Genomic DNA, 14,446 nt, shown 5'->3' with positions numbered 1-14,446 from the left:
ATTGACTTAAGCAGTTTCCCTTTTTCCCTTGCCACATCCATCTTGTACAGGGTGGAAACCACAAATTCTGCAACATGTTTGCTTGTGAGAAGGTTTGCAGTTGCGGCTACAACTTTTTGCAAGGGTTATAAATCTTATTTGAGGTCCCCCCCCCACCCTCCCCAAGACTTCCTGAACCTCCCTTTTCTTCAAATGGAAACCCCCCTCCCCAGGACCTTCCCCCCAGCTTTGGCAAGGTGTGGCCACGAGTTCTAATCCTGAGGACTGTTGCAGCAACTGACAATGGATTTAATTCAGTGGCTCAGTTCAGCATCTGGACAGCTTCTCTGTTTCTTTCTTTTTCTAAGGCTTTTAGAGTCGGTGCAACTCTGCACCTTCACCCTCAAGGGGATGGGAGGTGGCGACAAGTACAATACGGAGAACTCTGCACATCCTCAAGGGAACTCTTTCCTTTGATACCCCCCCACTTGATCAATTATTAAAGAAGGGCAGTCTTTTTAATCCCCCCACCCCTTAGGCAGAACTCCATTCCTTCTCTCTCCCATCTCTCCTTCCCCTTTTCTCTCCCTTAGGTTTCCATTATTTCCCCCGCTTTCTTTGGCTTCTCCCCTCAGGAGCGCCCTGACAGAAACAAGAGAGAGAGAGAGAGAGAGAGAGAAAGGATGAGGAGGTGGGGGGAGACTCTTTTTCCGCTCTCCCCCCGCCTCCCGCTCCTTTCCTTTCTATCTCTTTCCCCAGGCGGAAGGATCGCGGGCGCGCGAACTGAGTGAGGCCTCCCGCGCGGGAGGGGAAGGGAGAGAGCGCGCGAGGGAGTGTGAGAATGCGCGTGCGCGCGGCCGGTGGGGTCGGGTGGGAGGGAGCCGCCGAGTGAGAGGGGCAGAAAACGGGCGAGCACGAGGGAGAGAGAGCGCGCGCCAGGTCTCCCTTTTTTCCCCCTCAAAGCTTCCCGCTCTTGGCCAAGAAAGAAGTCCCGGCGGCGGCTTCCCCCGGTATCCCTGCGCCTCCTCCTCCGCCCCCACCCCGAAGGCGGCGACTGGGGCGAAGGGGAGGGCCGAGGCGGCCATTTTGTTCGCCGCCGCCGTCGCCGGGGATGCTGCTGGGCTGCTGAGGAGGGTGCGCGATCGGCGCGGAGGGTAGCGAGAGAGAGAGAGAGAGAGAGAGAGAAGAAAGAGGGGCGAGAGGATCGCGGTGGTGGGCGGAGGCGAGGGAGGCAAGCGCCGGCTCGGGAGCCGGGGGCGGCCGCGGCGAAGGAGGAGGAGGTGGAAGTCGACCCGGCGGGCTCCGGCTTGGCTCCTTCCCCAGCCGCGGAGAGGCGATGGCGGATATTGACAAGCTCAACATCGACAGCATCATCCAACGGCTGCTGGAGGGTGAGGAGGGGGCGGCGGTGGGGAGGGAGGGGGAGGGGTCCGCAGCGCAGGAGGGAGCCGGGGGGGAGGGATCTGCGCCCCCCTTTGGTAATCGGGGGAGGGGGAAGCGACCCCCCTCACAGGATACTCCGATTGGTGCCCCTTCCCCTTCAGGAGGGGCAAGACCCCCTCCCCTTCTTTCTGCGGAGCAATTCGGCGGAAGGGGGGGCTTTGAAGATGGACCCCCACAAATATACACCCCCACCGGGCCCCCTCCTCATTGCAGCCCCCCCCACGTTATTCTCTCTTCCTCCCCCCCCTTGCCCGAAAATCGGGGTTCCTCTCCTAAGATCTGGGAAGGCCTTTGGATTGTGGGGAGGGGGGCTGAAATCAAATCCTTGGACAAAGGAAGGCTGGGAAATGGGGAGGGGCGGGAAAAGGGCGCCAAGATTCCCCCCCCCCATTTTAAAGAGGGGTTTTTTGGGGTGAAGCGAAGGGATGCTCAATGGAGGGAAGGAGATATGGGGGGGAGTTAAATATAGCCTTGTTTACCTGGGGAGGGGGGGGCTCTCTTTAATGTGTTTTATTCCTCCCCCCCCCCCCCCATTTTTATTATTAGGGATGCATTTTTAAGGCTGCCTGGGAAGAGGATGGGAGAGGCTTGGCTGAGTGATGTGAGGGGCAGGCAGTTAAAAAAGACCTGAATCGTTGACCCAAATAGGAGGGGGCAGAGAAAATGATGGCTGTGTTTGCGTGTGTCTCGCACACACAAACACACTGAGACATAGAAATAATGAGGCATAGAAATAAACACGGGTACCGTATGTCATTAATGAAAAATGCAGAGTCAGGATGATGCAGGTCGGCTGTGGGTTGTTACCCATTAGAAGAAAAAGGGGTCAAGGGACAAATATTTTTTTTCTTTACCTTCGCCTCTGATTTTACTTCGAAAATAAGATCTATTTTGGAAAACCTTTGTAGGTTGTTCTTTGCAGGGAAACGGTTTATGTGTGCCAGTCTCCGGAGATTCCCAATCACCCAGGCCATGATTGTCCCAAAGGTACCTTTTCCAAAAAGGCAATCGGACTTCCTTGGGTTCCCCCCCCCCCTTTAAAATGTTTCGCTTCTCCTCCAAGCGGCTTCTTCAGATCTGAATTGGAAAAGCACCCTCGGGAGAAAAAAGTCTGCTAGTTGGGTTGCAGTTTGGCCTCTGTTGGGTTGCTGGGTTTTGCAACAAAGTGGGAAGTTGCTAAACGTAATTTTGTTCTGGTTCTGAAGCCAGTGTGAGGATGGCCCAGGACTAACGTGTGAACACATAGATAACTTTGAGCAGTCTCTCTCGGCTCAAGAACCTTACTAAGTTGTTCTTACAAGAGGAGAAATTCTAGGAGAAATATATCGGTTTGGGCTTCTAGGGTGAGATACCACAAAATAAACATAAATAAGGAGGATGAGGTGAAAGTAGGCCCCTCTGCAGTGAAGGAAAAGCAGAAGAGTAGGAATGGAGGGTTTCTGAGGGTGTGTGTGGAATAAATACCCCTCTTTCCCCAGGATCCAAAAGCTGAAATTGCCTGTGGTTTTGATCTCCTGGTCCTGCAATCCTTATGCCTGGACTCCTTTGGTGAAGTGGTGAGAGGAAGGGAAGGAAGCCTGGAGGAGTTGCATCCAAGATTCAGAGCCTCGCCTTTCAAATTGCCCCAAGTTTTTGTACAAGATGTGTTTTATGCTTGGAGGGTGGAAATCTTACCGGCCTTTCTAGTCTGCCCTTTCTTAGAATAGGAGCTTAAGGAGTTTGCAGGCCTCTCTTTGTTTTGCCCTCTTTAACATAGGTGGAGTCTTGCTCGGAGGGAAGAGAGAGATTGTTGGTTAGCCCAGTCTTCCTGACACTCTGTGATTGCTGGTCCAGGGAATTAGGAGGGCGTAAAAATGCTGCTCGCCCGCCTGTGCCCGTCTATTATGGCCATTAACTTTAAAAATAGGCCTGCTTCTTTGAACTGGAGTGAACATGTTGCTTGCAAACAAATTGCAGACTTAATCCAAGCATTATGACATTAGTTTGACATTTTGACTACTCTAAACTCTGGTGCTGGGTTCCAGGTGGCTCCTCTAACCCCCCCAAAAAAAAAATCAAACCCTTCCAGTGTTATTAGAGGTGTTCTTGCATGCTTAGTAAAAATGGTTGCTTAATCATCTCTTCATTTGTTTAACAAATTTAAATTTCAGATGACAACAGCATGAGTTCAGTATAGATTAATTTTTGGCGTCCTTTAACGCAACATGAGTTTTAAATTGGCTGTGTACACATAACTTGGAGGGATAAACAGGGCATATTTACACCTCCATTATCTTCTATTAATAGAAATCTTATAGCTCCTTAATGCTACATCTCTACTAATATAATTTAAATTATGCGGCAGAGGGATTTTTAAAAAAATTCTCATGGAATTGATTAGCTATAAAAGTATCTCATTTTCTTTTTTCCTTCTGCATCCGTCATTTCAATCCCAAATATGAAAGATTTGGGGCTCTAAAATGCATTTATCAGCATTTTATTCTAAAATGCATCTCTCAGCATCTTAGAGAAGGATGCTTCTCTAAGTTGTGTATTTTACCCCATTTTTCGAAGAGTTGCAATAAGATCTTGGGGCTTATTTGTTGCTGCAAAGCTTTAGCTCTCCTGCTTCCTTTCAGATCCAAGAAGAGGGGAATGAAAGTGCTGGCTTTTGTTCTACAAAGTGCAGCTTCATATCATTTCTGAACTTTGGATGGGTGGCATTGCTATAAAATATAATTAGAACTGTCTGCCTGCTTCAGTTCTCCATATTTGGTTAATGCAGGGAACTCAAACTTTCAACCCCACGAATACGATAAAAAGGAGGTAGTTTTACACTCAAAGCAGCCAGTTTAATTTTCATTTTATAGCTGGAAAAACTACAAGTTCCCAGACAAACATTAGTGAGCCTGTTCCAATTTAGATCTCCTGGCTTTAGGCAGGGCCTACAGACTATTATAGATCTGTCTGATTAGATAGATACCTGGAAAGAAAATAGTGTGTTCAATCACCTATTTTGTATGACCAGAAAATCTTGTTATTTACTTGTTTATCAAGGCTAGTAGATGTTGAATAGCCTTTTATCTCAAAGCAACATATTTTAATCCTGTCTGGGCTTTTAACAACCGAGATGCAAGTAGAAAATTATGGGCTTCTTGTTAGAAGAACAGGCTTTCGAGCTTTTCTCACTATTATCTTTCTAAAACTCTTATTTAACCACAGGTGACTAGTGCACACTACAAACTCTTTTACCTGGTCTTCTTTCCAAAGATGGACTTGGGTTTCCTTTTTCTTCTGCAATTAACTCTGGCTAAATGTTATTGCGTGCAAGTCCCACGAGCCTGTTCAAGTCCTGCTTGAACAGGGGTTTGGACTAGAAGACCTCCAAGGTCCCTTCCAACTGTTATTGTGTTATTTTCATGCCTCCTCTGCGGTGAAGGACTTTATGCTCCCCCCCCCCCCCATTAGGATTTTCAGGCCATAATTATAACTATGGCCTGAAAAATCGTAATGGGGGGGGAAGCCCAAAGATGATGGTCACAGCGCCTTAGTGAACAATGGAAACAAATTTAAGCCTGCGGAACGAATTAATTTTGGTTGTGCCATTTGTAATTAGTGCTGTTCACTAGTAGAATAGAAGAGTTGGAAGGGACCTTGGAGGTCTTCTAGTCCAACCCCCTGCCTAGGCAGGAAACCCTACACCACTTCAGACAAATGGATATCCAACACCTTCTTAAAGACTTCCAGTGTTGGAGTCCAAGGACCGGCTACGTGCCTGTCAGTGATCAGTATTTTCCCCTGGAACCAATCCCTAACCAGCCCTATAGGTTGCATCAGGGGAACAAAGCAGGTTTGGCTGGATTCTGCCTCCTGCCTCTATTCTCCTCTCTCTCTGCAGGGTAAAGAAGTGGGGTTGTAATTAATGGACAGCTGCCATGTGGAAATATCAATACAGGTAGTCCTCGACTTACGACCACAATTGAGCCCCCAAAAAACATTCATTGCTAAGTAAAAGATTTGTAAAGTGAGTTTGCGACCTTTCTTGCCATAGCCGTTAAGTGAATCACTGCCGTTATGAAGTTAAAAACCCGGTTGTGAAATGAATCTGCCTTCCCCGTTTGAGTTTATGGCTAGAAGGTCACAGAAGGCGATCGCATGACCTCAGGACACGGCGACCGTCATAAATATGAGCCAGTTGCCACCCAGTTGAATTTTGATCATGTGACCTAATCACTTTTTTCAGTGCTGTAATTTTGAACGGTCACTAAATGAACTATTGGAAGTCGAGGATTACCAGTGTCGGTTTTGCCTTTTTTAAAAAAAGAAAGACAAGAGCGATCTGATTGAAGCGTGTCGATGTTTTTCTCTTGGCATGCAGATATGCAACTTTTGACTTGCTTTGAAGCCAGGGTGAGGGCACAGGAAAAGGTGGTGAGATTCACGTCTGCCGGCCGATACCAAGAGCCGGCTCTGCAACTGCAGCCTTCATGGCAGAGTTTCACTCAGCCAGCCAGCCAGCCGGCCGGCTGTGTCCCTGCCCAACAGGCCATTCCGTTGCCTCCACCCCTCCTCTTACTCTTTCCCAATTCCACATTCTGTGGCACTGCTCAAGTTCAGTCCTGGGTGGGCTACTCTGAAAATTATTTTAAAAATATTTGTTGTACTTCTGCAAATTTAATAGTTTCCTAAACAACCCATTCATTTCTCCCTGGCTCTGTACGGTATCATTTGTGTACTTACTCAGCACATCACATTATGCTGGGGAGAATTATAACTTAAGAGATTTTCCCTCCCATCTGATAAATATGAGGTCCTCTGTTGTTTTCCATAGGCCATTGTTTTTCTCTGCTGTTTAAATGATTATTAAATCAAGAGTGGTGTCCATGATTAACTCCTGTGTTTTCCCTCTCTTCGTCAAGGAAGCTGTGCCCTCCACTAAGTTCTGAATATTTCTGAACTTTACAAGTGTGGGTGGGGAGGGTGGGGGGGCTAAGAGCGGATTTCTATAGGATTTGCCTGGCAAAACAGATGTGCGATATTTTTACTCACATGAGCTGGCACTAATTCAGGGCACGTGCTGTTAAAATATTTGGAACAGACAAAGCTTAAGAGATTATTATATGTTTGAAAGCCCCAATAAGCGAGGCTCACTTTCCAGTTTATGGGCTTCTCTGTCTATATCTTACCTATTTATCTCGCCTTTCAGTTCTCTTTTAAGTATCAAATGTTAGCTTGTGCTGTACTAGTTCAAAAGGAAAAAAATGGAGAGAGAGAAGTAGGTAAGTTAATTCAGGGTACCACTTCTTGTACAGTGTTACATAAAGGTTACATAACAGCCACGAAAGGAAACAACACTCAGAAAGGAGGAATAAAGTGAGGTAGGATTCCAGCTGAACGACTCAAGAGCTTTTCTCTCTCTGTCCCTTGGATGTAGCCAGGTCGCCCTGCCCAGGAACTATTTATTTTTAGAGATAGCGGCTTGGAGAGATTTTGCTAAGGACCATCTCTGTGACAATCCTAGCTCTGGGAGGCCTGTTTTCTATATCTCCAACATTAAAGCACTTCCTTTCTGAAAATTGTGGAGGGGGTTTGTAAAGAGCGAATCTTCCCACTCTCCGCTTATTAGCAGTTCAGATGCTTTGGGTTTTTTCAGGGAAACCAGCTCCTCCTCAAAGCAACAGATGAGTGGTCAACAGTCTGGCATATTTGCAGGGATCTTGGAATGATAACAGCTGAAAAGAGTTTGTGCAAGCACATAAATTATGCCGTGGACAGTTGTGAGAACAATTGTCATTTGGTCACATTATAAATTAAAACTGTAGGTCCCCGATTCAACATACACTCCTTTCAGTCATTGTTTGCTTAACTTCCCCCTAAAGTTTGGTCTTTGGACTTCAGCTTCATTTTAAGGCGACTTATTCAACATTTCCTGCCTGGAAAGCTTATTCTGCATTAACACCCTTGACTTAATTCCAATGCTTAAGATTAAGGGATGCAAATTGTCCTGTTGATTTTTTTAATGCAGTGATCTTGGTTTGGTTTCTGTAGCTGTTTTGCTGTTAGATCCCTGACAGTCCTGTGAAAGACATTTCAGGTGACCTGCTTATAGCTTGGGAGCTGAATTGGAAAAAAAAATGATCCAGGAATCCCTTCTGTCACAGAGCAGCCATGCTGCAATGCAGAAGGAAATGTTTCAGTGAGTTTATGCTTGCTTATGTGTGGTAGGAATTTTCATTGCTCCTCTGGGATCTAATGCTAGCGATGACACACCATAAACTGCTAACATGACTGACAGAATAAGCTAATTATAGGGCAAGTATGGGTCAAGTCACAACCTTCGTTTCCTGGGAAATCGGCTGGAAATTTCAACCTGATTCTGATAAGGACTCAAGGCAAAAAGCTTGTTAAACGTAATCTTTGAGCTCCTCAGTACCGTCAGTACAAGTACTTTAAACTGTATTTTTCTTTTTTTTCTTTTTTCTTGTTTTCTGATATAAGACACAGATGAGAGAGAAGATATAAAATCTTGTAATCAAACTCTTGGAGAAGATAATCACAGAATCTCATTTGTTCCCTCTCTGCAAGCATGAAATAGGCATAAATTATGCAAATGAGGCAATTGGTCAGCAGGATTTCTTGATCCTTTGTTCTGCTGGTTATGCAAATCTAAAGCTGCTACAATTCCCGTCAATATTTTTGAGAATTTTTTACATACATTTAGAGAATGTGGTTGACATCTTGAGATAGGGTGTGCTATAACACATTGTGCACAGCTTTGACTAGAGCTATGCTTGGACCAAGCACTTTTAAACTATGCCCACCTACTGGAATGAACTTCATTAATTTTAATAATGCATTAGAAGCCGTGTGTTAATAGCCACAATAATTCCGAGTGGCTATTTTGAATTTAATAAAGTATGCATTCTTTTTAGAAAGTGCAACTGGAATAAACTGTAAGGTACACTGCATGTGTGGTGCCGATTGCCAAAAATACACACGGCACAAAATAAAAGGTTGGCCTGAGCTGGTAGTGAAAAAATAGCTATGCCTATCTCAAATGTTCTATCAGTGTGAAATAAACTGACACATGTAATTGAAGAAAGATTTGGGTGTATGTGTCAAAATCCTCCCTCCTAATAAAAGTAATTGATTGGGCTTCTAGGTATGTATGATGTGCTACAAATCACCCTATATATTTTTTCTACCTAGTAAGAGGATCCAAACCTGGTAAAAATGTCCAGCTTCAAGAGAATGAAATCAGAGGTTTGTGCTTGAAATCTCGCGAGATCTTCCTCAGTCAACCAATTCTGTTAGAACTCGAAGCACCGCTTAAAATATGTGGTAAGCGCCTTGTGTTTTTTTAAAACAACAACAACAATGTAATCATGATTCACAGAATTTGTTGGGTAATAACTTCAGGCGATGTATCTGAGGATGCTGGATCTGTTAGAGAATTGCAGTTAGTAACCTTTTTCAGCCATGTTGCCTGAGGATGAAACTGTCTTTTCAATCTTCTTCCTGAAAACAGTGTTTTTGATACACTGTTGAGGTCTGGTAGCTATTCGGTATATTTAAGTAGTATATAATCCCTCTTACTTTACCCATCCTTGTCATGTCCATCTGAGAGGGGGAAGTAGTTATTTCCTCTTTTTCAGAAATATTAGAATAGACTTCTTAGATATAAAACTACGGGTGAACTTCACACTTTGATCTAATTTATCTTGAAAACCACAGCCGTAAATAATATCCTAAGGTTTGGCACCATTGGGAAACTTGTTGAAAACCTGACAGGTTATTTTCTATAATGCTCTTACGTAACGCTCCTTTTAATCTGCATATTTAAAATATATTGCTGTGATGGACTCTGCTTTAGTCAGCCAAAGTGCACTGAAAACCGCTTTCCTCTGCTTAAGGTGATATCCACGGACAATACTACGACCTACTGCGGCTATTTGAATACGGTGGTTTTCCACCGGAGAGCAACTATCTCTTTCTTGGGGACTACGTTGACCGAGGGAAGCAGTCCTTAGAGACAATTTGCCTCTTGCTGGCCTACAAGATAAAATATCCAGAGAACTTTTTCCTCCTTAGAGGCAACCATGAATGTGCTAGCATTAATAGAATTTATGGCTTCTATGATGAATGTAAGTATGCGTGGGGGGGATGTGTTTTACGGGTGAATGTGCCCTCATTTTGACTATGAAATCTATCCTTAGAGGGAATTGGGTGTTAGTAGGGTTGCAGAGTTAAGAGGCTACTGGAATAAGGTGAGCTGTCACATCTTTGAGCTTTTGTATCACCTTGAAGGGCTCCTGGCACAAAGGCAGAACATAAATCAAATCATGTGCCTTTCCGGTATGAACTCCAGCTTCTTCTGAATTTTTGTATCATCTTCCCTTTTGGTTAAAGTTGTAGAGGGAGCCCTTGGCTTCATAGATTGGGATCAGAATTCCCCCTGCTAAGCAAGGCTTAGGTTAAGTGAACTGTGCCCGATTTCTTTTGCCACCGTTGTTAAGCAAATCACTGCAGTACCTGAGTGAATCACCCCGTCGTGAAGCAAATCCACCGTCCCCATTGACTGTGCTTGTCAGAAGCTGTCGCAAACGGTGGTAACGTGACACAGTGGGACACTGCAACCGTTGTAAATATACACTGGTAGCCAAGCATTCTGTGGCAGTGGGGATGCTGCAGCGGTCATAAGTGCAAGGTCTGGTCATAAGTCAGTTTTTTCAATTCCATTTTGACTTTGAACTAAACAAATGGTTGCAAGTCTATAGAGATCAAGCCAGTCTTAACTGAAGACAAGCCAGATCAGGCCTAGGAGTAACTGCGAGGGATTCCCCTTAAACTGCTCTTCTCTGTCACCCTTGATTTTGAAATGACTTCATTGGCTGGTCTGCTTCCCCAGGTAAAAGAAGATACAACATCAAGCTGTGGAAAACCTTTACAGATTGCTTCAACTGTTTACCCATTGCAGCCATTGTGGACGAGAAAATATTTTGCTGCCACGGAGGTACGTGATTTTGGATGCTATCCTACGCCGCATAATTGATCACAGTTCAATTTCAAGGCATTTTCAGAGAGAAACTCAACATTCCTTAAACGTAGCTAACTTACATGACAAGGTTTGGGGGTGGGGGGCACCAATTTATATTGGGAAGCTTATCTTAAAATTATTTAACACACCCTTAATGATATATGAGATAAGTGCAGGTTACACAGAGAGTTCCTGCTGCCTCTATGGTATATAAATACTTGTGCTCAAATGGTCTTGCCTCTTGTGGGCCCTTCAAATGTTTGGCCTTGCCATTCCTGCCTTATAATCTAAACATCTGCAGGAAGTTTTGAGGCAGAAACCTCAAGCTTGCAGTGTTGGAGGATGTGAGTAGGAGGCTACAGCCGAACAGATGTGAGAGAGAGAAGAACACATTTAGCTCAGCAAGGGCAGGGCGCTCTTTCATTTGAGACAACTGCGCTAAAGCAACGGGAGGCTTATTTGTTGAACAGTTGATTTGGCCAAAGCGGTGATTCTCAGTTTGCTCTGGAAGGGGCTGGAACTGTAGATACGTGTGACGTTACGCTGGGATCTTCCTAGCATTGGATCCAGGTTTGGTTTCATTTCAACTGCATCCATTGAATCGGTGCTACTCATGACTTCGGCTTCCAAATGACTCTCCTAAATCCATTTGAAGTCTTGAGTAAATCCGGATACATTATCCAAGAAATGGGAGCCTCTTAAGGGATTGTTTTTAATTTCTCATCTTCTGCCTTACCATGGTCCTGTATTGGGTCCCTTGATTGAGCATAACCTCTTGGATGAAGTTGGCCGGCTGCTCTTCCTCAGAACTGGAGGCGAAGCTGCCAGGGCAACAGTCTCGTTCCCCATGTACTTCCGGCTAGTTTGCGTTGTGTTTGCGTTGTGCACCTCCCGAGTGAGCCAAATTCAAACCAGCTGCCGCTTAATCCTGCCCAGGCTTATCACCAGATCTCCAGTCCATGGAACAAATCCGGCGAATTATGCGGCCCACAGACGTGCCAGACCAAGGCCTCCTTTGTGACCTCCTGTGGTCTGATCCCGACAAGGATGTGCTTGGATGGGGCGAAAACGACCGAGGGGTCTCCTTCACATTTGGAGCCGAAGTGGTGGCAAAGTTCCTTCATAAACACGATTTGGACCTTATATGCAGAGCTCATCAGGTAGGCGAAGACCAGAAGGGTCTAGAAAATGTTCCCCTCTGCCCAGGGGTGGGCTCCCAGCACTTTGCACATGTGCACCTTCCGGATTGCTGCTTTGAAAGGAAAACAGCTGAGGCGGCTAATCCATTCTGTCGCACGACTCAGCTGAGAGGATAAAGGTCGGTAAAGCGCAGGGGCACATGGGCGGGCCCAGTTGATCGTAGGAGCGAACTGGTTCGCTCCCAGCTGATTGTCGGAGCTACCTGTTCAGGGGCGAACTGGTCGAATCCCACCCCTGCCTCTGCCCCTAGCATCCAAGTAGCTGCTTGGTTTTAGGAATTCTCGGCCTTCTCTCCCCTGGCTGGACTGAGAGAGGACTTTTCCCAATTTGATTTAGAAATAGGCTCCCAAGTAGGAAAGCACAACCACAGCAAATGGTGTAAACCGAGAAGCTGCTGGCTTTTTCTAACCCTGCCTAAAACACCCCACATTTATGTAGAGCACAGTAGCCAGGGCCACTTTGGCCCTTGTTGGCAGCTCTGCGTTGCCTGGCGCTGTGGCCATTTCAGCCAGAGCCTGCGTGTTCACAGCCCTTGCATTTCCACAGCAAACGGAACCTTTGACAGACTTTCAACAAAGGAGCATCCTGCTTTCCTGCCTTATTCCCCATCCTGCCGGTACCAACGCAACTGTTTTTTTGCCTTTACAGGTAGTTGAAGATGGATACGAATTCTTTGCAAAAAGGCAGCTGGTAACTCTGTTTTCTGCCCCCAATTACTGTGGGGAGTTTGACAATGCAGGTGCTATGATGAGTGTGGATGAGACTCTAATGTGCTCCTTTCAGGTAAAGTATCTTCGAAGGCCTGGGTGCTTTGCTTCCCTTACGTTTTGGTGGTTTGTTCAGTGATGGTTTCCTTCCAGTCCACCTCCTGAGCATTAGCCATTTGAAGGTGCGTCTCCTTTGCTCTATGCTGAGCCGTACTAGATCCAGGGCAGCTTTAATAGATTGACTTGCACCTGCCTTCTCCTGAGAATCCTTTCTCTCCCCGCTGCTTTCTAAAGTGACCTGTGGAGAGGAGGAAGTAGGGTCATTGCAAGATGTGGGAGGAACATCCCAACTGCATCCGAGTTCAGGTTCGTTGGGCTGGTCTCGAAAGCCCAAACTGCTCCTGGCCTGGGATATCCTCCAGCACCCGCTCTTGCCTGTCCTCTCAACTGAGCCATGGGTGGTGGCTCAGGAACTCTGGGAGTTGAAGTCCACCGGTCGTAAAGGGGCCACAGCTCCCCGATCCCGGCTGCTTATGGAATTGGGGGGAAATGCATTGATCTTTTCAGAGAGAGAGAGAGAGAGGAAGATGTGATCCTAATCCACTCTGGGTCTTGGATGGAGTCATTTAGCCCGACCTTTCCAGGTTTGAGCAGACCAGTGTAACTCTACCTGTGTGGTTTCCTTGTAGTAGCTGCCTGCAGATCCTGCATCACTAAACCAGCCAATTGTCATTCCAGATCTTGAAGCCTGCGGAGAAAAAGAAGCCCAACGCCAGCCGGCCCGTAACGCCACCCAGGGGTATGATCACAAAACAAGCAAAGAAATAAGCGCTCTTGGGCCCGCCCGGTTGGGACTTGTACCATAGTATATAATCTTCATTTTTTAAAAAACAAAACAACCGGTAACGTGTATCGATCAGCTTGCTAAGACTAGACTTAATGTGTTGTGGTTTTTCTTTCCGATTCATTTTGACGGATGGCATTTGCTGGATGTAGCAGCAAATGGGACTTTTCTCCCTTCTCAAGAAGAGTTTTTTTTTTAAAAAAACAACCCCAAAACATGGGTCTTTGGAAAGAGAGGGAAAAAAACACAACACCCTTTTTTGTTTGTTTGTTTGTTTGTTCTCGATGTTCCGGTTGTACACTTCACAGCGCCTCTCCTGCCATTCTGGGTAATTGTACAACCGACTCCGACCAGGTGATGTGCAATGCCTGCTTTTATTTTAGGAGCCAAGGAGGCACCAGCGTGCCGCGAGACTAGGAAACTCTTATGACTGTCAAACCTTTGACGATAACAATTCACTTGTAAAATGGCTTTTGTTTTTAAAGGGTTTGCATTTTCCTTGTCATGTACATGAGTCCCGTTGTCGGCTTTTTCAACCCACCCTCAGAACTTTTGCCCAGCTTCACTAGTGTGATGTCTGTTTTAATTGCAGCACCCTAACCCCTCCTGTATACTTTGAAATCACGATTTTAAAGCCATGATTTTAATATTTGTGTCTCTGTAAAATTAAGTTGTGCAGGGAAAGGCCAGTCAGCAAGGCCCATAGAGAAGCACTGGTGTCTAAGCTGGATTTTTTCCTCTGCAGGAAGGACGACTTGAACTAGCAGAGTAAAGCTTGTGAGCAGCTGAAGTACAGGATTAAAGACTTTTGATACTTCCCTTATATTCAGTGTCGAAGCGTGCTGCTGTGCTCGTTTAGCCAGTTCAGAAAGTTGTAACATGTGAAGAGACTTGCCTGAGAATTAGAATTAACTTTAGGTTTTGTTTTATTTGCATCTTGAAGACTTGCTATCTACAAAGCTTAGAAAACAGCCAACTACAGCAGGGAACCCCTGTTCACCTGTTTCTATGACTCACAGTTTCTTGTGGTTTTTATTTGTTTTGTTTTTAAAGAAAAACCTGTACTCTTTTTAAACAGACGACAGTGTACAATACAAATGTGGTAAAATGCCTATTAAATGAGTAACTTGTTAAATTTTCATGGCGTTGGATATTTTTTTCAGTATCGCATTTATGAAAAATCACTTGAAATTCTAATCATCATCATCATCATCATCATTGTACATCTTAAGAAGGTACTTGATTGATACCTAGGAC

At 45.4% G+C, this 14,446-nt stretch overlaps 1 protein-coding gene across 2 annotated transcripts; it reads left to right on the top strand.

Annotated features, from left to right (window-relative positions):
• The first annotated feature begins 1,059 nt into the window (after window positions 1-1,059).
• PPP1CC (protein phosphatase 1 catalytic subunit gamma) lies at window positions 1,060-14,328 on the top strand. Of its 2 annotated transcripts, XM_081966315.1 has the most exons (8): window positions 1,060-1,370; window positions 8,611-8,742; window positions 9,315-9,545; window positions 10,310-10,414; window positions 11,375-11,598; window positions 12,287-12,421; window positions 13,084-13,144; window positions 13,935-14,328. In XM_081966315.1, exons 1-8 carry the CDS (start codon window positions 1,316-1,318, stop codon window positions 13,946-13,948), a joined length of 957 nt encoding a protein of 318 aa, XP_081822441.1. In that variant the 5' UTR covers window positions 1,060-1,315; the 3' UTR covers window positions 13,949-14,328. The 2 variants fall into 2 exon arrangements, with proteins under 2 accessions (XP_081822441.1, XP_081822440.1); XM_081966314.1 differs by lacking the exon at window positions 13,935-14,328 and having other exon boundaries at window positions 1,061-1,370; window positions 13,084-13,379.
• Window positions 14,329-14,446: the final 118 nt, after the last annotated feature.

The sequence above is a fragment of the Natrix helvetica genome (assembly GCF_964273705.1).
Source record: "Natrix helvetica genome assembly, chromosome: 14".
Classification (NCBI taxonomy): domain Eukaryota; kingdom Metazoa; phylum Chordata; class Lepidosauria; order Squamata; family Natricidae; genus Natrix; species Natrix helvetica.
Note: the sequence above shows the minus strand (reverse complement) of the source record. Positions and strands in the feature narration are given on the sequence as shown.

What these genes read in the sequence shown, in the direction of transcription:
- PPP1CC (XM_081966314.1), top strand. Translation starts at nt 1,316, where the DNA reads ATGGCGGATATTGACAAGCTCAACATCGACAGCATCATCCAACGGCTG. An exon ending in CATCCAACGGCTGCTGGAGG is followed by an intron (nt 1,371 to 8,610) that starts GTGAGGAGGGGG and finishes TTTTCTACCTAG; the next exon opens with TAAGAGGATCCAAACCTGGT. An exon ending in CTCTAATGTGCTCCTTTCAG is followed by an intron (nt 12,422 to 13,083) that starts GTAAAGTATCTT and finishes TTGTCATTCCAG; the next exon opens with ATCTTGAAGCCTGCGGAGAA.